This window comes from Oncorhynchus mykiss, chromosome 11 (genome assembly GCF_057628025.1).
Source record: "Oncorhynchus mykiss isolate SJ-2025 chromosome 11, ASM5762802v1, whole genome shotgun sequence".
NCBI classification, from domain to species: domain Eukaryota; kingdom Metazoa; phylum Chordata; class Actinopteri; order Salmoniformes; family Salmonidae; genus Oncorhynchus; species Oncorhynchus mykiss.
Window position 1 is genome coordinate 62,375,597 of NC_143032.1, and position 27,053 is coordinate 62,402,649.

Below are 27,053 nucleotides of genomic sequence, written 5' to 3' on the forward strand. Positions count from 1 at the left end.
AACCTCTCTTTCATGTCGTCTGAGATTCCCAAAGATTGGAAAGCAGCTGCGGTCATCCCCCTCCTCAAAGGGGGGGGACACTCTTGACCCAAACTCCTACAGACCTATATCTACCCTACCCTGCCTTTCTAAGGTCTTTGAAAGCCAAGTCAACAAACAGATTACCAACCATTTCGAATCCCACCATACCTTCTCCGCTATGCAATCTGGTTTCAGAGCTGGTCATGGGTGCACCTCAACCACGCTCAAGGTCCTAAATGATATCTTAACCGCCATGGATATGAAACAATACCGTGCAGCCGTATTCATTGACCTGGCCAAGGCTTTGGACTCTGTCAATCACCACATCCTCATCGGCAGACTCGATAGCCTTGGTTTCTCAAATGATTGCCTCGCCTGGTTCACCAAATACTTCTCTGATAGAGTTCAGTGTGTCAAATCGGAGGGCCTGTTATCCGGGCCTCTGACAGTCTCTATGGGGGTGCCACAGGGTTCAATTCTTGGAACCGACTCTCTTCTCTGTATACATCAGTGATGTCATTTTAGGCGAAAATTGAAAAAAAGGGGCGGAAATTTCATCTATATGTGGATGATACTATTATGTATGCAATTGCCCTGACTGCTGATCTGCCTGTGACAAGGCTACAGCCCAATTTTGCAGTTGTGCAGGAAGCCCTGACTGATTTAAAACGCGTACTTAATATGGGCAAAACTAAATACATGCTGTTTTCAAGTTCTCATAAGATTGTCTCAAGTGGATTATATCTTTACTCATCGGATGGTTCTGTAATCGAACGAGTCACAGCGTACAAACACCTTGGTATTTGGATTGACAATGATTTATCATTATAAAAACACGACTGAGTTTCTAAAGAAACTATTATGTAAAGTGGGCTTTTTTTTTTACAGAAACAGATCTCGTCTCTCTTTAGTCAGCAGGAAGCAGATTGTGCAGTTAACCTTTCTACCTGTTCTTGATTATGGTGAAACTATTTATCAAAATGCAGCTACCTCTACTCTTAAACTCTTGGATGTTGTTTTTCATTGCGCCCTTCGTTTTATCACAGGAGACAATTGTGTTACACATCACTGTATTCTTTACCAAAAGGTTTTTTAGACATCTTTGAAGTCACATACAGTTGAAGTCGGAAGTTTACATACACCTTAGCCAACTACATTTAAACTCAGTTTTCCACAATTACTGACATTTAATCCTAGTAAAAATTCCCTGTCTTAGGTCAGTTTGGATCACCACTTTATTTTAAGAATGTGACATTAAATAAATAATTCTCTACTATTATACTGACAGCTTTTAGTTCTTTCATCACATTCCCACTGGGTCAGAAGTTTACATACACTCAATTAGTATTTGGTAGCATTGCCTTTAAAATGTATAATTTGGGTCAAACATTTCGGGTAGCCCACACTAAGTTGGGTGAATTTTGGCCCATTCCTCCTGACAGAGCTGGTGTAACTGAGTCGATTTTGTAGGCCTCTTTGCTCGCACACACTTTTTCAGTTCTGCCCACACATTTTCTATAGGATTGAGGTCAAGGCTTTGTGATAGCCACTCCAATACTTTGAATTTGTTGTCCTTAAGCCATTTTGCCACAACTTTGGAAGTATGCTTGGGGTCATTGTCCATTTGGAAGACCCATTTGCATCCAAGCTATAACTTCCTGACTGATGTCTTAAATGCTGCTTCAATATATCCACATCATTTTCCTTCCTCGTGATACCATCTATTTTGTGAAGTGCACCAGTCCCTCCTTCAGCAAAGCACCCTCACAACATGATGCTGCCACCCCCGTGCCTCACGGTTGGGATGGTGTTCTTCGGCTTGCAAGCATCCCCCTTTTTCCTCCAAACATAACGATGGTCATTATGGCCAAACAGTTCTATTTTTGTTTCATCAGACCAGAGGACATTTCTCCAAAAAGTACGATATTTGTCCCATGTGCAGTTGCAAACCATAGTCACGCTTTTTTAATGGCGGTTTTGGAGCAGCGGCTTGTTCCTTGCTGAGCAGCCTTTCAGGCTATGTCGATATAGGACTCGTTTTACTGTGGATATAGATACTTTTGTACCTGTTTCCTCCAGCATCTTCACAAGGTCCTTTGCTGTTGTTCTGGGATTGATTTGCACTTTTCGCACCAAAGTACGTTCATCTCTAGGAGACAGAACGCGTCTCCTTCCTGAGCGGTATGACGGCTGCGTGGTCTCATGGTGTTTATACTTGCGTACTATTGTTTTTACAGATGAACGTGGTACCTTCAGGCGTTTGGAAATTGCTCCCAAGGATGAACCAGACTTGTGGAGGTCAACAATTTCTTTCTGAAGTCTGATTTAATTTGATTTTCCCATGATGTCAAGCAAAGAGGCACTGAGTTTGAAGGTAGGCCTTGAAATACATCCACAGGTACACCTCTAATTGACTCAAATTATGTCAATTAGCCTATCAGAAGCTTCTGAAGCCATGCCATCATTTTCTGGTATTTTCCAAGCTATTTAAAGGCACAGTCAACTTAGTGTATGTAAACTTCTGACCCACTGGAATTGTGATAGAGTGAATTATAAGTGAAATAATCCGTCTGTAAACAATTGTTGGAAAAATTACGTAGATGTCCTAACCAACTTGCCAAAACTACAGTTTGTTAACAAGAAATTTGTGGAGTGGTTGAAAAACAAATTTGAATGACTCCAACCTAAGTGTATGTAAACTTCTGACTTCAACTGTAGATCACATCAGTAAGCTCTTTTTGTTTACAAAGCCCTGCTCTACAAACTTCTGACTTACCTAACGATTTGGTGCCTCTAGGGCATTTCAGATGGATGTTAGGGGACCTTTTTACTGAAGAATGTGTCTATTTTAATGTGCATATGAATGTGTAGTTTAATTTGTTTATTGTATTTTGATGTGTATTGTGTTGCTATACAGGGCTCATCTGGAAGAGAGACCTTGGTCTCAGCATTGACTCCCTGTCAAAATAAAGGATAAATAAAAATATTGAGAATGATTACTGAAAGATCTCTTAATGACTAACTATATTTGATTTTATTCAAATCCAATGTCAAACTTTATTTAAAGATGACTTCTAATGTTGCAATTTTTCAAACGCAATGTATTTTCCACATCACAATATGTTGAGAAATTACATTGAAACAACACTGATTCAACCAGTTTATGCCCAGTGGGGAGGGATGCGGCTCCTGACACCATGAGCTCGAAAACTCAACCTCTACCGACTGTATAAGATGAAGACCGTCCTCTTCCTTACCCAACTATGTTTACATACTCCTGCCATGGCCTGCCGCATATGAACACATGCCAGAAAACTGTTTCAAAGAAGAAGGAGAGCGTGAAAGAATGTGAGAGTGTGTGTCTGTGTGACGGTGTCAGAGGGTGAGTTCTGTGTAGACTATGGCTGCAGTAATGGTAAACCAAGGCCTCTGACTAACCAGGAGGGAGGAAAGAGAGCTGAACAATAGCTGAGAAAAATGTCTGTTTTCTCTCTGGTCTCCATAGTAACTTCCAAAACAGGATACTTACTCAGATAATAAAACAAAGGGGAGGTATGGCAGCCAAGAATTCACCAGCAACATAATCTACAGCAAGTAAATAGGGGCCAGCCGACAGCCAGCTAGCGCTGAGTCTAAGGGCTGCCGCTGTGCAGACAGTCAGCAGTTCCCCAAAACACGCCGCTGGCAATTGGTGCCTGTTTGCATTTGAAGAGTGTGATATGACACTTGAGGGAGGTTGCGTCATCGCAATATAACGTCGGCCCAACTACATCCCTGATTCTATTAAAAGCCCAAAATGTAAAAATTAAAAAGGGAGACTGCTAACCTGTTTGCTGACCAAGGATGACATATGAAACCGTCTATCACTTTTTACTGCATCCCATCAAAATTACCACAGAACAGTGTCATTCAGAATTTCACACACAGAGTTTCTTGCAGGGTCTTTCTGACAATGTTATAGACATTACACACTCAAACCACAGTTCAGTCATGGAGGTCAAATGAAATTAAACTGTTACAGTTATCTGAAAATCTGATCTCATTTATGTTTTAAGGTAGTGTTAATAACCAGAGTGATTAAAAAAAACATTGCAAAATATAACAGTGTTCAGAACCTTAAAATATTTGATAGTCGTTTACCCTGTTATGACATTGTTAGTCCTACTGCAGTGTTAATTGTGCCACTTTTTAAAATTTGATTTAGTCTAGTCTTAGTCACATTTTGGTCATTTGAATAAGGATTTAGTCCAGTTATTGTCAAAATGACAAAAACAGTGAGCCATTTTAGTCATCTAAATGCCCTTTAATTTTAATCATCATATTTTGTATTGCCTCATTAACCTACAGTAAACATAAATCACTGACTTCTACAGTATGTTCAAACATACATAGCCTTGTCCTAACATGTTGTTTCTACATTCCCAAAAGCAGAAATATAACAAACATATATAAGAATGATCTGGTCATGTAAATTCCTAATTCCCCCAACATAGATATTGCACATTACATACAGAATAACTAGACACACACAAGTACAGAGAGAGAGCGAGAGCTTGAGTAACACAATCACCAGATGGTGCCGCAAAGTAATGGAAAAGTAATATGTGACTGGTTAGCTATGGGGAAGCAAGAGTCGCCTGCACAATGTGTATAATCAAGGCAGAGCAGGGCCTGTCTGCCCACACACATCGCTTGCTCCCCAGCAGCTCACCAGCTGATGTTGGCTGTGGCGTATCGTTCCCACTGCCGATCAGAACTGCGATGTGCATGCTAATATTAATTGTGCTTATCACGGAAGAGCTCTCCATCTCTCCAAAAACTCTTATCCATTCCACTTGATAGTCAATTTTTGTCAACAGATATCCATCCAATTGGAGACAGATTTATGTGAATAGTCAAAATTCCGCATAAAGAAAATATGCGCATTTCCCCACCAATGGTATTTTAAAACTGATTAAAAATATAAAAATAAATTACTACATTTCAAATTACAATACAATAACAAAAAAATGTGTAGTGATGTCCCAAAGAAAAATAATATTAAAGTAAAAAATAACTACACAATGATATAATTTTACTGATACAAATAGATCCCACCATGTCAAAATAAGGAATTACGTCGGAATTTAAAATCGTAATTTAACTTCCTGTTTCCATCACAGCTGTCATGATTTTGTTGTTGTTTTATATATAGTATGACTTATCTTTCATAAAAACTGTGGATGGAAACGTGGTTAAGAGATACCTTTTGTCGTCTCGTTTTAGTCAACTGAAATGAAAAATAATTTTCGTTAAATTCGTTTTTTCTTGGTCTATTTAGTCAGTTATAGTCTAGTGAATTGCCACTGAAAAATAGGTGTTTGAAAAATATTTTTGGTGACAAAATTAACACAGTCCTACTGACATAGCCTCGGGAGAAGCATGTTTTAACTTAAAGGCTTTCACATAACAGTGCAGCAATGGCTCCATCCCCCTCTTCGACACCTATGTCATTTTATGAAGAACAGTCCATCATTATTCACACACTCTACCATACAGACCAGGAGGAACCAGAGCCTGCACCAGAAAGTGCTTCATTGATGTCATGCAAACTGGGGCCGCCAGCCAAACGTTACCTAATCTGGCTGTTATAACGCAACTCTCCTGCCAAGGTATACAGATGGGAGCATTATGATGCAAGTCAATCGTGCAGTCTTGACCCATGCATTTAGCGATATTTAGCAACGTCAATCCCTCCCCTCGATGAAATATTTCATCACTCACAGTGGGCCTGTAGCAATCAGAGGACCATCTTATGTGTCACCGCGGATTTATTACCACATCTCCCTTTGTCAGTTCATGTTCAATGTCAGGAGAATTTAAATAGATTGTAAGACAGTGATTATGAAACCACATGCCTCCTCTCCCTGCTGAGTAACTGCGTGTCTGTCTGTCTTAATTAGCAGATAAAAGGCTATGGTATGGTTCTTATTTTTCTCAAAATACCAACAGTAATAGTTTTGAGTTATGACATTGTATTCAAAAGCCACATGTTTTCTGTTTGAGAATAAACAAACACACATACTTCTGTGATATGAAAAAACGTTTATTTTCATAAAAAGTACATTTTAACAAATGTAAAAAAGTGCATAATGTATTCAAACTACAGCAAATGTACAGTACCAAAAATCACTGCATACTTAATGATAACAAAAAACAGTGGAGAAACCTATCACTGTGATCTTTCTCAAATTGGTTTGACTTTATGCCTATAAGAAGCTTCATAAATCATTAGTGATATGAACACTCATCTATCGGTATGACACTATGCGAGTATGCGGATGATCCTACGGTCTCTTCTGTTTCTCCCAAAGGTGCAATACATAAGATGTAACAGATTACAGACGCAAATAAATGATTAATATACAAAATGAGAATCACGATTATGTCAAACAGCTTCAATAGTGTCTATTTAGTGACAACACCAGTAGATATAACTTTTGTGCTATCCCACATTTCAAAGAGCACTAACAATTTGGAATCAAAATCCCATCTTGGAAACCCTGATGGACATGTGAATAGGACAAGGAAGATAATATTGATTAATTCTCTTCAAACCAAAGAAGTTTCAAAAAAGGAACACCAGGCTTCAGATTCCTGTTTCACACCTTGGTCTATCGTTAGAAAAAAATGAAAAGAAATGAAAAGAAATGCAGGACCACTGTTCTACTAAAAAGGAAGGGAAGTCTCGTCAGTGTCCCACTCCCATCATGTATCAACCCTACTATCCAAATCCTCTGCAATACTGGCAGCACCACACACACACACACACACCACACAGCTCTATGCCTCTGTTCTCACGGCTAAGGCACTAGTGTGTGTCCATAAATCAAACCTAAATGGAAGTGGACTAACAGCTCACACACTCATATAGCACTAATGACCTCCAGTTGCACTGTGTGCAGCATCAGACGCCAAGTGGCAACCTAGATGGGGTTAAGGGGCACCACACTGGACAACACAGCCCACAACACAGGTTGGCATCCATTGTGAAAAGAGTATAGATTGCCACACACATTTTAAAACGTAGTGCATATTACATGATGCACACACACCATAGGACAGCCCTGCTGTCCAGAGATGTTGGCCTGGCACCTGGGAAGCACGTCCATCGCTGTGTTCTCTACATCTAGTGTGCAGCAAGAAAGAAAAACAGCAACTAAATAAACCCTCACCCTGAAATGGAAGCAGCAAGGGTATAAAACTGGGGAGAAACATTACAGAGCCATCTCTACAGTACAGAGGTCCTGTATACAGTATGTGCACAACCACATCAGCGTTTGCATGGCACACCAAAAACACACTTTTACACAATATCATGGTAGACATTTTGACGTACAATGACAGAGGCAATGTTCAGCTAATTTAACACTTTCTTTGAGGTCAAGATTTTAGTGGTAAGTGGCTGTTTGGGTTATGCCCAATAGAACCAAAACCTTTTCAAAAACCAAAATAAAAAAAACAGGCAACTGACACATTTCAATAAAATAGCATATGTACATACATACATACATACATACATACACAAACACAGCATAAGTGATTAAAACTGGAAGGACACTGCTTGCAGTAAAACAGTGTCCGCACAGGAACTGGAGTCATTGGGAAGAACTAAGTCTCTGCACTCCATATTAACAGACACGTACATACAGTATTATACAGCAGTATATTCTGTAACGTCATCGACTACTGTACATACATATTTACATACAGTAAATGCGTCATGTGCTCTCATACGTGGGAGAAATGCATGTGCAATATGAACCTATTAAAAATGTATTTTTTCATAAATAGTTCACAGTAACCATTCTCATGCACAAACACACAAATACTGAACTTATAAAATCATTTCAAAAGCAAATATGACTGCAACATTGTAAAACAAACTGAAAAACGGAAGAAAAAAAAATATGGTAAAGTAGCTAGATGTTAAATTAACAATTGATATTATTTTCAATTATACACGAAGACAAGCTGAGTGGAATGAACAACTTTTCAGGGGAGCAGGACTGAGACAGGGAGAGAAAGAACAAGGATGGAAGTGGAAGACATCATGGATCTCATGCATAAGGAATGGTGTGACCCTCCAGAGTCCCACAGAGGAAAGATCAGAGAGAAGCCGTCTCTGGAACCTAAAGAAGACTTTGTACGACTCCCAATGCAACTGCTCACAATTTTGATTCTGCAGCGCAACTCAGTTCAAAGACCAAGTCTCAGATGCAATAAAGGACATGATTACAGACAAGCGTGGGTCAACCAACAACTACAGAGGGAGAGAAGTTGTATTTTATTTATTTAACTGGGCAAGTCAGTTAAGAACAAATGTTTATTTTCAATGACGGCCTAGGAACAGTTGGTTAACTGCCTTGTTCAGGGGCGGAACAACATATTTTTACCTTGTCAGCTCTGGGATTCGATGAACGCTCTAACCGCTAGGCTACCTGCCGCCCCTATGCTCAACTTATAAAACTGACAAAGAGCAGCTTGAATAAGATTAGCATTCAACGTAGCCAGAAGCAAAGCAAAATCGCAAGAGGGTTTGATAGTGGACGCCGATCTCAGAAAGGACCTCTACAAAACACTGGTAAACCCAGGCCTAGACACAGGCTAATGGGAAGGGAGGGCAGTAAAGGAGCTGCAAGATGGCTTTCTCAGCCCCATTGCTATGTCATATGTTTACCACTGTACTGTTGCTGAATCTCAGGTGAGGTTTGGCTGGTGAGTGTCTAGACATTGGAGGCTCAGCAGATTTAAGATTATAAACCAGACAACTATGGACTACCCTGCATACAACATACAGCCCGAAGAGATCCGATACGGCATGTGAGCCTCTCACCTGACAGGAGCAGGTCTGTAGAACTGCTTGAACAAAATGAAAAGCACCACATCACCGTGGCGTCAGAGGTAGAATGGTCCCAGAAGACTCCTGGAATTATATGTAGACGTTCTGCAACAGGTAAAGGTTGGAAGCTTGGAGGATATTATAGCATCAAGGAAGAAGGAATGACTTTTGTTACAGAAGTGGAATCATACTGCAGTACTTGCAGGGAGGGCTATGGTCTTTTTGTGTTTTATTATTTTGGGATCTGAATTGTTTGAAAATGATTTGTGACATCTATTTGGCTCATCCCAAAATTATTCAAATCCCCAAATACAAAGCAGGCTCAGAAGCAGAGGAAATGGATTCTATGCTTGTATCATTTACAATCCCATTTCTAATATCACATCGTTAGTAAACAACCGACCACCTGGAACAGATCATCTGTAACACAGAGGTGAAAAGAGGAAGAAAATGTTTCAGCATACCAACTCTCCAGGACCATTGTGATGTCACACATTTGACCTATCACATGATAGTCATTGTCCTCCAAACAACATACTGCACATCAAATGAATGGTGCTTTGTGTTATGACATGTTTATGGTCTCTAAGTGTCATATTGCTTACTGTAATAATGTTGACTGAAGCTAAGATAGATAAGCAGTGCTAAATACAGCATGGACAACCACGCCCTCTTCTCCCCTTTGTTTTCAGCACATGGTGAGAGAGAGAGAGAGAGCAAAATCAATATCATCTGATTATCAACTCTAAGACAGCAACTAAGCCAATCAACACAATTTGTACCATAAACCAATGGTAAAGCAAACAGAACATTGAATGATAAAGTCTATGTAATATCCACTGCTTGTGAAAGTCAGGGTATATATAGGATAGTGATTATAATGAGGAATATGGTGGTGATGATAATGATGATGATGATAATGATGAAGCTGTAATTCTGATATCTGGACAGCTAGAAAGGCAAAGGACCAGGAATGAAAATAGCTTTTTTAAGTCCTGATGGAGACCAGGTCTTCTGTACGAGGTTCATCTTCACACACACATTCATTGAGCTCCATGCAAAAACAGTCTACCATCTGGATTGTGGTATAATATTTGGATTGTTTCTTTTAACTTCAATATGATGTGGATTTATATTTATATTATTTAAATGTATATGTATATATGTATAATTCTATATATACACACACATTTGTTTTTTTTAAAGACTATCCCTCTCCCCTCTCCAAAATATGTTACCCTCTCCAGCTCAGAGTGGGGGATGGAGGGATGGGTGGAGGAGTGTCCCTCCATCCTTCCTGTCAGCTCCTGGCCCCCCCTGGCAGTGCTCTCTCTGGGCTGGTCTGGTCCCTCTGTGCTCTGGGATGAGTGGAGGTGAAGGTGGAGGTAGAGGAAGAGGTGGAGGTGGTGGGGCACTCCCATTCTCGGCCTGGCTCTGGGGAAAGAGATCGGAGCAGGAGGGTGCCAGCGTCCGAGGAGCAGATGGAGCACAGGTCTTCAGAAGAGAAATTGAGGCTGCCCAGTTTGGCCAGTGAGTTGGAGCGTTTTAGGCTTGAGGGGACGGTGAGGCCGGCCAGCCGCATGCGGGTCTCGATCTCCTGAGCCCTCTGGCGCACCAGGCCGGGTTTGCCCCTTACACTGCGGATGCTGTCACTGCTAGAGCTACGTGTCAGTGTGGAGCCATGGGGGGAGGAGGTGGGCGTCAGACCCCCAGATCCCACTGCCCCCAGCAGGGTCTCATTAGGCAGAGGAACCACCAGCGGCTCTAGGCGTACTGGGCATGGTGTGGAGGACTTGGGGAAGTCTCCTGGGAAAGCTGAGAACCTCCCCTCCACAGGACAGGTGCCCTCTCTTGCCCCTGAGCTGGGAGTTTCTGGAAGCTCCAGGGGATGAAGCCCCTCTAGGGACAAACCTGACAGCCTCTCCAGCCTCTCTGCCCTCCGGCGGACCAGCCCTGACCTCTGTAGCTGCACTAGAGTCTCCTGCTGCTGTGCCACGTTGCAGGCCACCACCGGCCTTTCCTTCTCCAGGCTCAGCAGCTCTGGGACAAGGAGAGCCTCAGAGACCCCTAAAAGCTTCCCTTCCTCACCCTCAGATTCACCCTCCAGAATATCAGCCCTGTCCTCAGATGTCAGCGAGTAAGGGGAGTCCTGGGCATCAGGTAGAAGTGTAGAGGGCGGGGCAACACAGTTGGCACAGTCACACAGCAGGCTACAGGGGTGTAGCAGGCTGGGGGAACAGGGTGTGTCGGGGGAGGTGAGTGAGAGAGGGAACGTGGGACTGGGGACCTCCACCGAGACACTTAGCACACTGGGGAGGGGTGTGGGGTTAAGGCAGAGATCTGCGTCCTGGGTCAGTATCTCCACTCCATGGCTGAGCTTGTCGTCTGATCGAGAGAGGCCTGAAGGCTTGACTGTGTGAGCAGGTTTGGAAGGAGCAGTGTCCTAAACAGAGGGGAAACAAAAAGTCAGAAACAAAGAATAACCATTACTCTTTATGAGTGCAGTTATCTATTTACCATGAGCTACTACATATACATATGAATTGGTTGTATATTACAGAGACAGAAGACACCATAATGAAAACCGCTCCACACTTACATTGAGGCTGGACAGGGTATTAAAGTGGTTGTTATTGTTGGAGTTCTGGTTCAGGGTTACCAGGTCCAGCTCATTGCCCTCTTTCTCTCCCTCCTCTACCTGAACCATCTCCACCTCTCCTTCACCATCCCCTCGTCCTGCACTCTCCCCTCTTCCTCCTGGCTGTGCTAGTGCCTCCATCTCTGCCTCCTCTTTCTGCGCCTCCTCCTCATCCTCCTCCTCCACGGTGCTGAACTCCAGACGTAGGCGCAGCTCCTCCAGGGGCTCTGGTCCTCGGCAGCAAGTCTGCGCCGCTGTCCCCTCCCCAGCCTGACCAAAGTGGGTAAGGCCTTCTCGTCCCCCGAAGGCCTCGTCATCCAGCAGAGCATCCCGCTCCACGTCCTCTATCTCTATAAAGACCCGCTCCATGTCCAGGAGGGGCGGAGCGCGCACCGGTGTGGAGGGGTCACTGTCCAGGGCCGAATCAGACAGCCTGCGAAAGTAGTAGTTGTTGTAAGCGGGGTCCACTTCCAGACTGATCATCTTGCAGGGGGAGAGGGGATGTGCCACCCCCTTCTCCCCCAAAGCCTCCTCATAGCAGGGGGACATCACCGGTTCAGGGGTCTGATTACCTGGGTCCTCCCTCCCACAGCACTGGGCCTGCTGGCCCTCAGGGAGGTCGCAGTCTGGGTCGGGACGATCGGGACGCCACAGCTTGTTGTGACGTTGCTTACTGGAAGTGGACAAAAGGGAGGTAAGGAGGAGCTTGGGATATATACTCAGATAATACACATAACATACAGAAAAATCTATAACCTAGGGCAGTATTTCAGTGCTTTGATCCCTTGCTGGGCTTCCTTAGTCGATCTGGGCTATGGTAATTACAGAGGGCGTAGTGTGACTGTACCTGGCATCCAGGATGCCTTCGTACTCAGCCAGCTGTCTCATGAAGCCTGCGTTGGGCCGTGTGATGCTTCTTTTCTGCTTGACAAAGTTGTAGGCCTTCTCCAGCGACCAACCATACTCCTTCATGGCGTAGGCAATAACGGTGGAGGCCGAGCGGCTGACGCCCATCTTACAGTGGACCAGACACTTGGAGTGGTTCTTCCTGGTAGGGTTAACGCAACATGAATGCAGAGTAGTTAGGAGAATCCGAGTAGAATCCTCTGCTAGTTCTGTCACTCAGACGAAGATAATGACAGCCTTTGGGTTGCTAGTGGTAACCATCTTCAGCTCCCTTCTCTAGGACAACTTGGTCACAGACAGTGGCACACTGCCTCATGTCACTTTAATTACATTCCAGTCAAGTCACTCACAGTTCTCTGGAAGCTACTATTACTGTACCTCAATTGAAAGCAGCAGAAAGATACATTTACTATCATCGTGGTTCTGACTAAGAGCCACCTATCTATGTGTATGAATAAAAAGAGGATTACACAGGAGTGAGTAATAGTAAGAAATTGCTTGCTTTATCAGCTGTGTCTCTCACTATCTCTGTCCTTCGGTCACTCTTACCTGTTTCAAGGCTAACAGGACTTACTTTGCTTTAACAATGAAGTTGTAAGTCTCGTTCCAGTGGGCCAGCAGGTCTGTAGTCTCCTCATCATAGACCCGTATGTTCTGGTAGGAGAATGTTCCTGGGAAGAAGTTATCTATCTCCCTGGTGACGTTGAGGATATAGCCCACCCTGGTAAGGAGACGGTTATTGGATGAAGATAGACAGACAGATACTATCCCCATAATATCCTGACATATCATGACAACCTTTGAGTTTAATAAAATAAAAGTCCACCATTTTATGGAATAGAAATGTTTGGAAGCTGGCAAAAGGCTCCATTTATTTACCCAGTGTCCTGAAGCTCTTCCAGATTAGAGGCATTCCATTCAGATCCCTGCAAACAAATGTGGGAAAATGTTAGTTAGACTGAACATATAGTTATGACATTTATAGCGATGGGCTGTCCAAATGTTGCTCTTCCAGGGTACTTCTCTGCTAGCAGTATCAGACAAATATCATGGCTTCAGTAGGCCAAATCTCATTGAGACAAATAGATCCTATCTCAACCAATAAGAAACTCTAAAATGTACTCGATCAATCAGATTAAGTAGAGTTTGTGTAGCTCGAATGCCAGTCTGCTTGTGCTTCTTGTCACTCGTTGTCATGCCAATGACAACAACAGTGTTTGCAAGAACACAAACAGATATGGGAACAGGCCAGAGTTTGAGCATTGCCAAGCAGTTCTGGATGGGAAAATGTTGCCAGGTGACTAACCAAGTAGAGGTGATCAAAGATGAGTGTTGCCTTGTCCATCTGGCCCAGGATCAGCAGCATCTCGTTGTCAATGAACTCCTTGTACTGCATCAGGTTACAGCTCATATGCTGCTCCAGCTCTGTTCGGATCTGACGGGACAGCACAGTCAAACTCCCAACCACTTTATATTCTACTGTTTCTCCTTGTAATATTACTGATTAAGGTTTCAAATACATAAATAGCCTGAAGACTACACTACAAGTCATTAAGACTGTAATAAAAATGTTTGTTTTTAATACTTCATCCCAAATGACACCCTATTCAGTGGTCCCTGGTCAAAGTAATGCACTATAAAGAGATGGCACGCAGTTCATGTTCATGTCTCCCCCTGTTCACCTGTTTAGAGGTGACATTCTCCAGATCCTGGAACATCATGATGCTTCGGAGTTTGGCTTTGATAAGGCACTCGGTCCTCTCCCTCTCTGTGGGCCTGCATCAGCGGACACAAACACAGAGGTTTCATCAGCACACTACTCTACTCTCTGTCCAAGGGTCAGTCAGAACCAGCAGCCCTCCATGACCAGCACACGTTTCATATACACTATATATACAAAAGTATTTGGACTCCACTTCAAATTAGTGGATTCGGCTATTTCAACCAGATCTGTTACTGACAGGTGTATAAAATCGAGCACACAGCCATGCAATCTCCATAGACAAACATTGGCAGTAGAATGGCCTTACTGAAGAGCTCAGTGACTTTCAATGTGGCACCGTCATAGGATGTCAACTTTCCAACATGTCAGTTTGTCAAATTCCTGCTAGAGCTTCCCCGGTCAACTGTAAGTGCTGTTAATGTGAAGTGGAAACGTTTAGGAGCAACAACAGCTCAGCTGCGAAGTTGTAGGCCACACAAGCTCACAGAACAGGACCACAGAGTGCTGAGGTGCGTAAAAATCGTCTGTCCTCAGATGCAAACACTCACTTCCTAGTTCCAAACTGCCTCTGGAAGCAACATCAGCACAATAACTGTTTGTCTGGAGCTTCATGAAGTGGGTTTCCATGGCTGAGCAGCCGCACACAAGCCTAAGATCACCATTTGCAATGCCAAGCATCGGCTGGAGTGGTGTAAAGCTCGCCATCATTGGACTCTGGAGCAGTGGAATTAGTGGATTCGGCTATTCTCTCAAGCTTCACTATCTGCAGTCCAACGGACAAATCTTGGTTTGGCGGATGCCAGGAGAACGCTACCTGCCTCAATGCATAGTGCCAACTGTAAAGTTTGGTGTAGGATTAATGGTCTGGGCTGTTTTCTTGGTTTGGGCTTGACCCCTTAGTTCCAGTGAAGGGAAATCTTAACAATTCCATTGTACAGGGTCTGTGCTTCCAGCTTTGTGGCAACAGTTAGCGGAAGGCCCTTTCCTGTTTCAGCATGACAATGCCCCTGTGCACAAAGCGAGGTCCATACAGAAATGCTTTGTCCAAAGCGGTGTGGAAGAACTTGACTGGCCTGCACAGAGCCCTGACCTCAACCCCATCGAACACCTTTGGGATGAATTGGACCGTCGACTGCGAGCCAAGCCTAATTGCTCAACATCAGTGCTTGACCTCAATAATGCCTGTGGCTGAATGGAAACAAGTCCCCGCAGCAATGTTCCAACATCTCGTGGAAATCCTTCCCAGAAGAGTGGAGGCTGTTATAACAGCTCCATATTAATGCTAATGATTTTGGAATGAGATGTTCGATGAGCAGGTATAGTTATTTCATATTCATTGGCAATTTCTGTTGACTCACTTGTCAACAAACATGGTGGGGGAGTCAGGCCTCAAGGTCTCCAGGTCTCTCATGGCATTCCACTCATTAATGCAGCTCTGCTCCGAGGAGATGCAACTCTCATAAAAGCCCATCCAGGTGAGGGCCATGCCCCCGGGGAAGTAGTTGTACCTGCGGGACACCTCACACACCTTGTGGAGGATCTGCAAAGCCGACCTGGGACAAGGGTTAGAAAGAGACACGGGTCAATAGTGGGTCCATTCATCTTTAAATCAACCATCTTTGTTAATCTGGGAGAAAAGAGGTGCAGTATTTTCAACCTATAAGTTTTTAATGTGTATTGAGCTGATTCACATGAATGAATGGCATGCATTTTAAACTGAGTATCTGTAAAGCACTTTGTGACAACTGCGGATGTAAAAAGAGCTTTATAAAAACATTTGATTGATTTATTGTTGCATGCACCTGCATCTCTACCCCACTAGACAGCAAAGTGAGTCAGTATGGAAATGCCTCAACAGTGTGTTCTGTTATGAAGTCAGCAGCCAATGTATTGATGTGGTATTGCTTCAATAACAACAATGTATTAAGCAGTCATTCCTACGGTTGTCTACTCACCACATGGCCTGTACAGACACAGGTTTGAAGACATGATTCCGGCTCACTGTGTTCACACTGAAACCCCTGAGGGAGACAAGACAGGCGATGACTCTCCCTGATCACACACTGATTAATACCCAGTAACCACTACTTCAACATAACTGGCTCTATCAAAATACAAGTCATTTTAGTACTTTAGGCTGTGTGAAAGGAGAAGGTGATACCTGTAATAAGCTCAGTATCCTTTTCTGTACAGGTATTCAAGTTATTACAGTTTTAACCAAAACAGAGCTGTTTCTCCCCTAAATGGACAGCAGGGGGCTGGCTGCCTGACTGATGGGACAGATATAGAAGAGTTGTATCTCTATGGGGGACTCACTCACCCGTCTCCATCCAGATGGATCTTGGTGTCACTCCACAGAGGCAGCACCATGCCAACGGAGCAGCTTTTACTGGGAACAACACACACAGACACATTCCCAGCAGATCAACACAACATCTGGTTTTACGTTCCAAAACAACTTTAAATGGAGATGCTGCTACAACAAGGGTCTAACATCTGCATCAAAGACGACCATAGCAAGTGAGCAGACATGCGAGCGGGCCCAGACCCATACACACCTGTCCTTGTTGCTGAAGTCTATTCCCAGCAGGATGTTCTCCTCTGTGTCCTGTCGTCCGCTGGTGTACACCACCACCATGTAACGCACTCTGTCTGACCAGGCACTCTCCAACCGCACCGCCTGTAGCAGAGGACACGACCGCTTCATCAACTCTTTCACACAAACAACTAGGCTGCTACATGTCCATCCACCTCTACCAACAAGTCAACCTGCTTAATACAAATTGACTCTGAACATTGATGGTAAACACAGCCTGACCCTGGGAAAATGAACACCCATACAGTCCAACCATTACACACACACACACACACATTCCAGTCCTCTAAAGTAATTTCTCTCAGTCAAAAACAGTTTGTAAATACATGGGAAGCATGATTCCAATGGAGTGTGAGAACATAGTGGTAGGTTTTATTTATTTCACCTTTATTTAACCAGGTAGGCTAGTTGAGAACAAGTTCTCATTTGCAACTGCGACCTGGCCAAGATAAAGCGTAGCAATTTGACACATACAACAACACAGAGTTACACATGGAATAAACAAAACACAGTCAATAATACAGTAGAACAAAAGAAAACAAAAAGTATATATACAGTGAGTGCAAATGAGGTAAGTTAAGGAAATAAATAGCCCATGGTGGCGAAGTAATTACAATATAGCAATTAAACACTGGAATGGTAGATTGGCAGAAGATGAATGTGCAGGAAGAGATACTGGGGTGCAAAGGAGCAAAATAAATAAATATATACCAGTATGGGGATGAGGTAGGTAGATAGATGGGCTGTTTACAGATAGGCTAAGTACAGGTGCAGTGATCTGTAAAATGCTCTGACAGCTGGTGCTTAAAGCTAGTGAGGGAGATTTGAGTCTCCAGCTTCAGAGATTTAGGTTAGGTAACAATCTAACAAACTCTTCATTTCACAGAAACCATGGAAACACTTGGTAATGCTCTCCTGCGCACATTCAAACATGTTCTCATGAGCTAATAATTACAGTGAGTAAACGAGAGTCTTAAGTACACAATAAAAAGCATTCAGGCAGTTTGCCTATGTCATGGTGCCAGGTGGTTAGTCACTGCACGTGCGTGTGTCTCTTACCAGTTTGATTCGGTCCTCGAAGCGAAGAATGTTGATCATCACCTGCAGGTGCTGAGGTAAGTCTCCTGTTGAGAGAGAATAAAATAAAACATAAATACTAAAAGACAACACCTGGTCGGTCAGTGCCATTATCAGATAGCATGGTTTCATGTGATTAGTCCTATAAAACAAATCTTGACATTTGAAACTGAACACTCATCGTACCACATGACATAATGTACCCCATTATTGAGTGAGTGAGTAAGTGCAGGTACAATGGGCTAGTGTCATGCAACAGGCCAAAGACACTTTCCTGCTTGTCATCGACAAATTGATCACCCACAACTCAGTCTCAGCTAACCATAAAACCACACCTAAACACCGCTTCTTCTCTGTCACGTTGGAATGTTTTGAGCCGATCATGCCAGGCTTGACGTAAGTTCCCCTGAGGAAGTGGGGTGAGAGAAAGGTTACGTACCAAATAGCACTGCATTCCATATGTAGTGCACTATATTTAACCAGAGCCTCATGGTCCCTCGTCAAAAGAAGTAGTGCACAAAATAGGGCTTAGGGAGACATTTGGGACGCAGGCAGACAAAGAGAGAGCTACTGGATAACGAGGGGTTAAATGACAAGCCAAACCACTGCAGTGATGATGAGTAAAGAGGGGTAGCCAAGTATGTGTCAGTCAAGGTGTTCTGACGACTGGCAAACAAACTATGTCCTCTCCTCCTGGGCAGCTTTAATTATAGCTGTCAGCGGCACGCTGGCTCTGGGCATGTTCCCCTGCTTCATGGTACGTTCAAACATATATTACAGACACGTTCAGACATACAGTGGGGAGAACAAGTATTTGATAAACCTGCAAAATTGGCAGTGTTCCTACTTACAAAGCATGTAGAGGTCTGTAATTTGTATCATAGGTACACTTCAACTGTGAGAGACGGAATCTAAAACAAAAATCCAGAAAATCACATTGTATGATTTTTAAGTAATTCATTTGCATTTTACTGCATGACATAAGTATTTGATACATCAGAAAAGCAGAACTTAATATAGGGAACAGAAACCTTTGTTTGCAAGTACAGAGATCATACGTTTCCTGTAGTTCTTGACCAGGTTTGCACACACTGCAGCAGGGATTTTGGCCCACTCCTCCATACAGACCTTCTCCAGATCCTTCAGGTTTCGGGGCTGTCGCTGGACAATACGGACTTTCAGCTCCCTCCAAAGATTTTATATTGGGTTCCGGTCTGGAGACTGGCTAGGCCACTCCAGGACCTTGAGATGCTTCTTACGGAGCCACTCCTTAGTTGCCCTGGCTGTGTGTTTCGGGTCATTGTCATGCTGGAAGACCCAGCTACGACCCATCTTCAATGCTCTTACTGAGGGAAGGAGGTTGTTGGCCAAGATCTCGTGATACATGGCCCCATCCATCCTCCCCTCAATACGGTGCATTCATTTTGTCCCCTTTGCAGAAAAGCATCCCCAAAGAATGATGTTTCCACCTCCATGCTTCACGGTTGGGATGGCGTTCTTGGGGTTGTACTCATCCTTCTTCTTCCTCCAAACACGGCGAGTGGAGTTTAGACCAAAAAGCTCTATTTTTGTCTCATCAGACCACAAGACCTCTCCCATTCCTCCTCTGGATCATCCAGATGGTCATTGGCAAACTTCAGACGGGCCTGGACATGCGCTGGCTTGAGCAGGGGGACCTTGCGTGTGCTGCAGGATTTTAATCCATGACGGCATAGTGTGTTACTAATGGTTTTCTTTGAGACTGTGGTCCCAGCTCTCTTCAGGTCATTGACCTGGGCTGATCTCTCACCTTCCTCATGATCATTGACGCCCCACGAGGTGAGATCTTGCATGAAGCCCCAGACCGAGGGTGATTGACCGTCATCTTGAACTTCTTCCATTTTCTAATAATTGCGCCAACAGTTGTTGCCTTCTCACCAAGCTGCTTGCCTATTGTCCTGTAACCCATCCCAGCCTTGTGCAGGTCTACAATTTTATCCCTGATGTCCTTACACAGCTCTCAGGTAACGAGTTCAAACAGGTGCAGTTAATACAGGTAATGAGTGGAGAACAGGAGGGCTTCTTAAAGAAAAACGAACAGGTCTGTGAGAGCCGGAATTCTTACTGGTTGGTAGGTGATCAAATACTTATTTCATGCAAAAAAATGCAAATGAATTACTTAAAAATCATACAAAGTGATTTTCTGGATTTTTTTTAGATCCCGTCTCTCACAGTTGAAGTGTACCTATGATAAAAATGACAGACCTCTACATGCTTTGTAAGTAGGAAAACCTGCAAAATCGGTAGTGTATCAAATACTTGTTCTCCCCACTGTATATTCATTTACATGTATTAGTAGGTGAGTACTTTACTCTGCAACTGTTCTGGATCATGACAGCCAGGGGCTATTGGAGTTTCTCAGCTCAGCCCAATTCAGACACTCTGTCTCACTGTCAGATTGAGAGAAATCTACTTAGACAAATTATAATCTCTGCATTTGGTTTGGTTAAGGCCAAATTCAATTGACAAGCAGGTATATTTATTTTTGTGCTGGCAGTTCTGCAAGTTTTTCACTAGGCAGTGTTTCCATGAGATATGTCCCGCCACTGTTACAGCTTTGAGAAAATAGTGGCCAGCCAAGATGTTGGCCAACAATGGTTGTTTCTCAGACCGAAAAAACTGCACAGTGTGGATCAGAAATCAGTCAGCTCACAACCTGAGGGCACCGCTAAGTATTCTAACTACAATACGGCACAATGTTCACTAGCGGGCTGCAGGCCAATGCATTGCCCAAAGTCCAAGCTTGGGAGATTATCCTACTTGAAAACATTCTGTCCCATAGCAATGAACCCAGAAAAAACCTGGCCTATTAATTTTCCACATGCAGTACTTCCTCTATAAGAAACACATGACTGCATCCTCCAGTAACTCCCAACCAACACAAACACTTAATGCGGGCTCGCAGCCAATCCTGAATGTCCTGAAGTTCTGTCAATTCACTTGGTGACGCAAACCATTACAAATTCTATTGAATTCACTTAAACAAGGAAAACAACAATGAGAAACAAGTCAAACTTGAAAACAGTAAGTAAAGGGGAGAAAAACATATCCATGGTTCTCGGTGATATTGAGAGTGCATGCTAAGCTCTCCCTAGCAGCTGCAGGATCTTGTCTTTAACCAATTAAAACCTCTGCCTCAGAATCACACCTGAAATATAATCCATTACATAATACTGCTGGCTAAACACAAGGCCCTATATATGGTATACCATATGGATTTCATGACGTTGAAGCTTTGAATAGACTCTCGGATACATGACTACAACATTGATACAACAACTGCCAGATGACAAACCCTGTGTCCTGTTTCAATTGATATGGAACACAAGTAGGCGTACTACTGAACACTACCAGCATCCACATAGCCTATTGTAGGCCTACTACTGAACACTACCAGCATCCACATAACCTATTGTAGTCATACTAATGAACACTACCAGAATCAATATAACCTATTGTAGGCCTACTTCACCACTAATCTGCCTAAGCTACACATGACTGGAACTTGCTAATAAATCAGCCAGACACCTCAACTCAAGTGCACTCAAGTTTTCCAGGAGAACAGGTAGAAAGTAGAGACCATTCAGACTACACAACAAAGTACCAGACAAAACAACCACAACAACACTGTCTGTAAGATGGACAGAGTAATGTCAAAGATTCAAAGTCTGAGTCTTGGGACCATTTAGCCACTTTGCATGGCAGCCCATGTGGTCCTGTCCTGTGGATGTGTGGTAGGTACTCACCTGCATGTTTGTGGTGGGGATGTGCTTTCTGGCCCTGAGGACTGCTGCCCTGCTGCAGGAAGAGGGCAGCACCCTTCACCATGAAGAAGCTCTCGCTCAGGCTAGAAAAACAACAGATGGAGAGAGCCGTTAGAAACTGGATCATGCAACAATGTGGGCAGACTGAGCCATATGGTCACTCAACAGTTCAACACTGATATGCGAGTCAAACTGTTCCAGTTCTATAACATAATCCTTACACCTTCTGGAGCGCCATGTTACAGAGAACGTGAAGATAAGTCATACCTGGGACCAGACAGACAAGAAAAGTGTTTAATATAGGGCTTCAGGTCAGGAGGTCCAGACAAGCACCCAGTATTTCAGCCACTAAACCCAATTGTAAAAGTTCAGCAGTAAGCCAAGTTTAACCTCTTCACTTTTTTTTAAGGCGAGGGGGCAGTATCCTGAATTCCAGATGACTGATGTTCCCAAAGTAAACTGCCTGTTACTCAGGCCCAGAAGTTAGGTTATGCATATAATTGGTAGCATTGGATAGAACACTATAAACTAAAACTGTTAAAATAATGTATGTGAGAATAACAGAACTGATATGGCAGGCGAAAACCCGAGGAGAATCCACACATATTTTTTTTTTTTTTTGAGATCACAGGCCATTTCAATGCAAGCCTATGGGATATTCAAAAGAATTCCTCCCAGAGTGCAGTTCTTATGGCTTCCACTAGATGTCAACAGTCTTTAGAAAGTGTTTCAGGCTCATTTTTTGAAAAACGAACGAGTAGTTGTAGTTTTTCCAAGGAGTCCCTCATTAGAAAAGTAGTCTTGTTGCACACGTGAATGAGGTGCGCACTCTTCGTTATTTATCTTCCCTATTGAACATACTATTCTCCGTATTAAATTGTATCGTTATTTTAGATATTAGAGTACCTGAGGATTAACTGAGGATTGACTTGTTTGGATGAACTTTACCGGTAACTTTTTGGATTAGTTTGTATGCATGTTAAACGAGTTGATTAATGAAATCAATGGCGCCAACTAAAATGACTTTTTTGGATATAAAGAGGGACTTTATCGAACAAAACAACCATTCATTGTGTAGCTGGGACCCTTGGGATTGCAAACAGAGGAAGATCTTCAAAAGGGAAGTGATTTATTTCATCGCTATTTGGGATTTTGTGACGCCTGTGCTGGTTTGAAAAAGTATTTTGATTCGGGGTGCTGTCCTCAGAAAATCGCATGGTATGTAAAGCCTTTTTGGAAATCTGACAACGAAGCTGGATTAACAAGAAGTTAAGCTTTTAAACAATGTAACAAACTTGTATTATTAATGTTTAATATTACGATTTTTGTATTTTGAATTTCGTGCTCTGCAATTTCACCGGATATTGTCGTAGTGGAACGCTAGCGGGACACCGATCCCAAAGAGGTTTTAAGAGGAAGCCAGAGCCTCAACTTACAGCAGCTATGAATCAAGCTTTGAGCCTGAATGCTTATCTGGCCTTTTCCCCTGGCCTGCATAAGCTGCTGCATCCTGATGGGATCTGGCAGGTCTCTGCCGGCCCAGACAAATGCAAAACAGACTGAATAATTAGCTGCAGTAGTTTGTAATGCATTCCTCTGAGCTACACACGGCATTTACAAGTCTCACCTGTCTAGGATATTATGTCCACTCTCTCATTGAGTTCCTGTGCATTCTGCAGGTGACATAACTAATATGGCAAGGTGGTGGTGGAAAACAAAGTGAGGGCTGAAGCTGTTTTCTATGCTTGTGCCAATTATTCTCTTTCACTGTGCTTACAGAATTAAGTCTCTCTCCAGGCTCGTAAATCCACCTGACAGGAGGGTGGAACATATTCCCGATGTACCCTATATGTGCAGTCTAGCAAACAGGCACGTCATTGGAAAGTACAGGCGTGATGAGAGTGACAGGAACAAAAACAAACAGGAAAACTAGACAACACCAGAGCCTATGGAATAGGCGCATGTTAAATGTCTACCGATTTATCAGTATTTCAGGTAAGACAATAACGTCCTCCGAGCAACCGATGGCAAAAGTCTGACTTAAAACTAAACATTCAGAAATCACATATTTCAGCCCAGTAAGGGTCAAGAACCCAGAGTCATTCCACCACCCCCCTCCCTGATTGTCTGTCCCTGACTGGACTTCCTGTTTCCAGGCTAGGAGGAGGAGACCTTGCCCAAGCATATGATAAGGCCGAAACAGGCTCTGCTTTGTGCCACCCAATCCCACCACAGAGACAGCGTTCCACAGTGACGGGCACATAGGAGTGGCCAGCCGCTGATCACAAGCGCTTTTGTTTCACTTTGGCTTCTCTCCTAACAATTTGGGTCGTTCCACCTCAAAATGCACAAGAAAGAGGGTTGACACCCATCATCACAGATTGTTCTGAAATCGTTTGTTGTTAGAAACAGATAGCATTCCTGCAACATTTTGTTGAAATATATTAGATCTCTGAGGAATTAAATGTAATTGATTGCACCCATATAGGCCATTTGAATTTATAGGATTCATATAATATTAAATAAATATAGTACCTAACATCCGATTTGGACCAAACTTTTATCGAACAATGAGTTAGACATGACGAATCACCCACACCCCATGCCAATTCCACCCTAACAACGAGGATATAGTATCAGTTCTCTATGTCTGACAAGTAGTACGGAGCAGCTGCGGCTCAGAGTATAATTTCTTCATCCTATGTAATGTATTCCCAGTGAATTTGGGAGTGTTTTTTTCCCCCCTGTTCAGAGAAATTAGTCAGACGTTGATAGGTTTATGTCCCATCCTAACGGGGAAGAAAAAAAAGAAGAAAAAAAAGAAAGAAAAGAAAATTCACTGGGAATACATTACATAGGATGAAGAAACAAAACTCAGAGTTGCAGCTCCATACTACTTATTAGACATGGAAAATTGAAACTATATACTTGTTCTTGTGGTAGGATTAGCGTGGGGGTATGGGGGGGTCCGTGTGTGGCTTTTGGCCATTTCTTTGGATTCCTCATGTCTTACTCATTGTTCTAAAAAACGTTTGGTCTAAATAGGATGTTAGGAACTACATTTATTGAATATTATATTCATTTGATCAATTAAAATGGACAATTTGGATGCAATAAATTAGTTTAGTTAGTTTCTCAGAGATCAAACTATATTTCAACAAAATAATGTTGCAGAATTCTAATCTTATCAGTTTCTAACTACAGAAAATATATCTGAGATGGTGGGTGATTTATTAGGCTGTGGAGGTGCTCCTGTCAGGGAATGATGAATATGAGGTAGAGCTGCAGCTAGCTAAATCTATAGGAGATGGAGCACCTCTTTCAAACTTTAGGACTCTCTGTATGTGCTAGAGAATCCTCAAACACTTTTATACCTCAACCATCTAGCCTATCACTTGGAGCCTTCTTCAGCATAACCTGTGATATCTCGGCAGGATATCATTCTATTAACCCTATAGCATTGTAAAACTACAGTATTTCGCTCTTACTAAAAAACTAAATTAAAGTAATTCTCCTATTCTCTATTAGATAGTACACATACATTGCATTCGGAAAGTAGAGACCCCTTGACTTTTCCCACATTTTGTTACGTTACATACAGCCTTATTCTAAAATGAAGAAAAAAAATGACTCAATCTACACACAATACCCCATAATGACAAAGCAAAATCAGCTATCTTAATCTATAAAGCAGGTGGAGTTGATAGTTTATGGTTGTGATCAGGGTGATTCCAATATTGTTTGTTTAAATCTATCAAAAGTAAATAACTTTACTGACCGTGAGTGGTCTTGCATGAGATGTAATGAGGACATGAGTAAGGGGTCCTTATGGTATAACTGACTCTGCTTAAAAGAAAATGGGATCGTTTTGAAATGACTATATGGCTGATTTTAGTGAGACTAAGAACTTCTATTTAATGACTTTGATTCATTTTATTTTGGCAGAGGTCAGCCATCAGAGGACATAAGTAACAGTACAGTGCAGTCGTAAAGTATTCAGACCCCTGGACTTTTCCCACATTTAGTTACGTTATAGCCTTATTCTAAAATGGATTCAATTGTTTTTTCCCCCTCAATCTGCACACAATACCCCATAATGACAAAGCAAAAACAGGTTAAGAATTATTTGCAAATGTACTCAATATAAAAACTGAAATAAACATTTACATAAGTATTCAGACCCTTTACTCAGAACTTTGTTTACGTACCTTTGGCAGCGAGTACAGCCTCGAGTCTTCTTGGGTATGACGCTACAAGCTTGGCACACCTGTATTTGGGGAATTTCTCCCATTGTTCTCTGCAGATCCTCTCAAGCTCTGTCAGGTCGGATGAGGAGCGTCACTGCACAGGTTTTTTCATGTCTCTCCAGAGATGTTTAATCTGGTTCAAGTCAGGGCTCTGGCTGGGCAACTCAATGACATTCAGAGACTTGTCTTGAAGCCACTCCTGCATTGTCTTGGCTGTGTGCTTAGGGTTGTTGTCCAGTTGGAAGGTGAATCCAGTCTGAGGTCCTGAGTGCTATGGGGCAGGTTTTCATTAAGGATCTCTCTGTACTTTGCTCCGTTCATCTTTCCCTTGATCCTGACTAGACTCCCAGTCCATGCTGCTGAAAAACATCCTCACAGTATGATTCTGCCATCACCTTAAACACCGTAGGGATGGTGCCAGGTTTCATTCAGACCAAAGAGTTCAATATTGGTTTCATCAGACCAGATAATCTTGTTTCTCATGGTCCGAGTCCTTTAGGTGACTTTTGGCATACTCCAAGCGGGTTGTCATGTGCCTTTTACTGAGAAGTGGCTTCCGTCTGTCCACTCTACCATAAAGGCCTGATTGGTGGTGTTGCAGAGATTGTTATCCTTCTGGAAGGTTCTCCCATCTCCACAGAGGAAATCTAGAGCTACTATGTTAGTGATCATCGGGTTCTTGGTCACCTCTCTGACCATCTTCCATTTAAGATTGTGTTTCACTTGGTTCTTGTGGACCTTCAATGCTGCAGAAATGTTTTGGTACCCTTCATCAGATCTGTGCCTCGACACAATCCTGTCTCGGAGCCCTACGGACAATTCCTTCGGCCTCATGGCTTGGTTTTTGCTCTGACATGCACTGTCAACTGTGGGACCTTATATAGACAGGTATGTTCCTTTCCAAATCATGTCCAATCAATTGAATTTACCACAGGTGGACTCCAAGTTGTTGAAACTTCAAAGATGATCAATGGAAACAGGATGCACCTGAGCTCAATTTCGAGTCTCATAGCAAAGTGTATGTAGTTCTGTCCTTGAGCTGTTCTTGTCTATTGATGTTCTGTATTATGTTTCATGTTTGGTGTGGACCCCAGGAAGAGTAGCTGCTGCTTTTGCAACAGCTAATGGGGATCCTAATAAAATACCAAATAGTCTGAATAA

The 27,053-nt window shown here is 42.8% G+C and overlaps 1 protein-coding gene across 12 annotated transcripts in view; it reads right to left on the reverse strand.

Moving 5' to 3' along the window:
- Window positions 1-6,085: 6,085 nt before the first annotated feature.
- LOC110536116 (slingshot protein phosphatase 1a) overlaps window positions 6,086-27,053 on the reverse strand; it is a 62,871-nt gene continuing 41,903 nt past the window's right edge. For 5 of the 12 annotated variants that reach the window (XM_090190817.1, XM_021621684.3, XM_090190816.1 and 2 more), the window contains 13 exons: window positions 21,628-21,728; window positions 17,825-17,889; window positions 16,728-16,849; window positions 16,490-16,552; window positions 16,125-16,190; window positions 15,528-15,722; window positions 14,129-14,222; window positions 13,753-13,881; window positions 13,326-13,372; window positions 13,021-13,167; window positions 12,388-12,588; window positions 11,502-12,213; window positions 6,086-11,345 (listed from right to left, as the gene is read on the reverse strand). In XM_090190817.1, coding sequence (XP_090046943.1) covers window positions 10,203-11,345; window positions 11,502-12,213; window positions 12,388-12,588; window positions 13,021-13,167; window positions 13,326-13,372; window positions 13,753-13,881; window positions 14,129-14,222; window positions 15,528-15,722; window positions 16,125-16,190; window positions 16,490-16,552; window positions 16,728-16,849; window positions 17,825-17,889; window positions 21,628-21,709 — 3,066 coding nt within the window. In that variant the 5' untranslated portion in view covers window positions 21,710-21,728 and the 3' untranslated portion in view covers window positions 6,086-10,202. Of the gene's footprint in view, window positions 11,346-11,501; window positions 12,214-12,387; window positions 12,589-13,020; window positions 13,168-13,325; window positions 13,373-13,752; window positions 13,882-14,128; window positions 14,223-15,527; window positions 15,723-16,124; window positions 16,191-16,489; window positions 16,559-16,727; window positions 16,850-17,824; window positions 17,890-21,627; window positions 21,729-27,053 lie in introns of all 12 variants that reach the window. The other 7 variants (XM_021621683.3, XM_090190813.1, XM_090190814.1 and 4 more) reach the window with 3 other exon arrangements.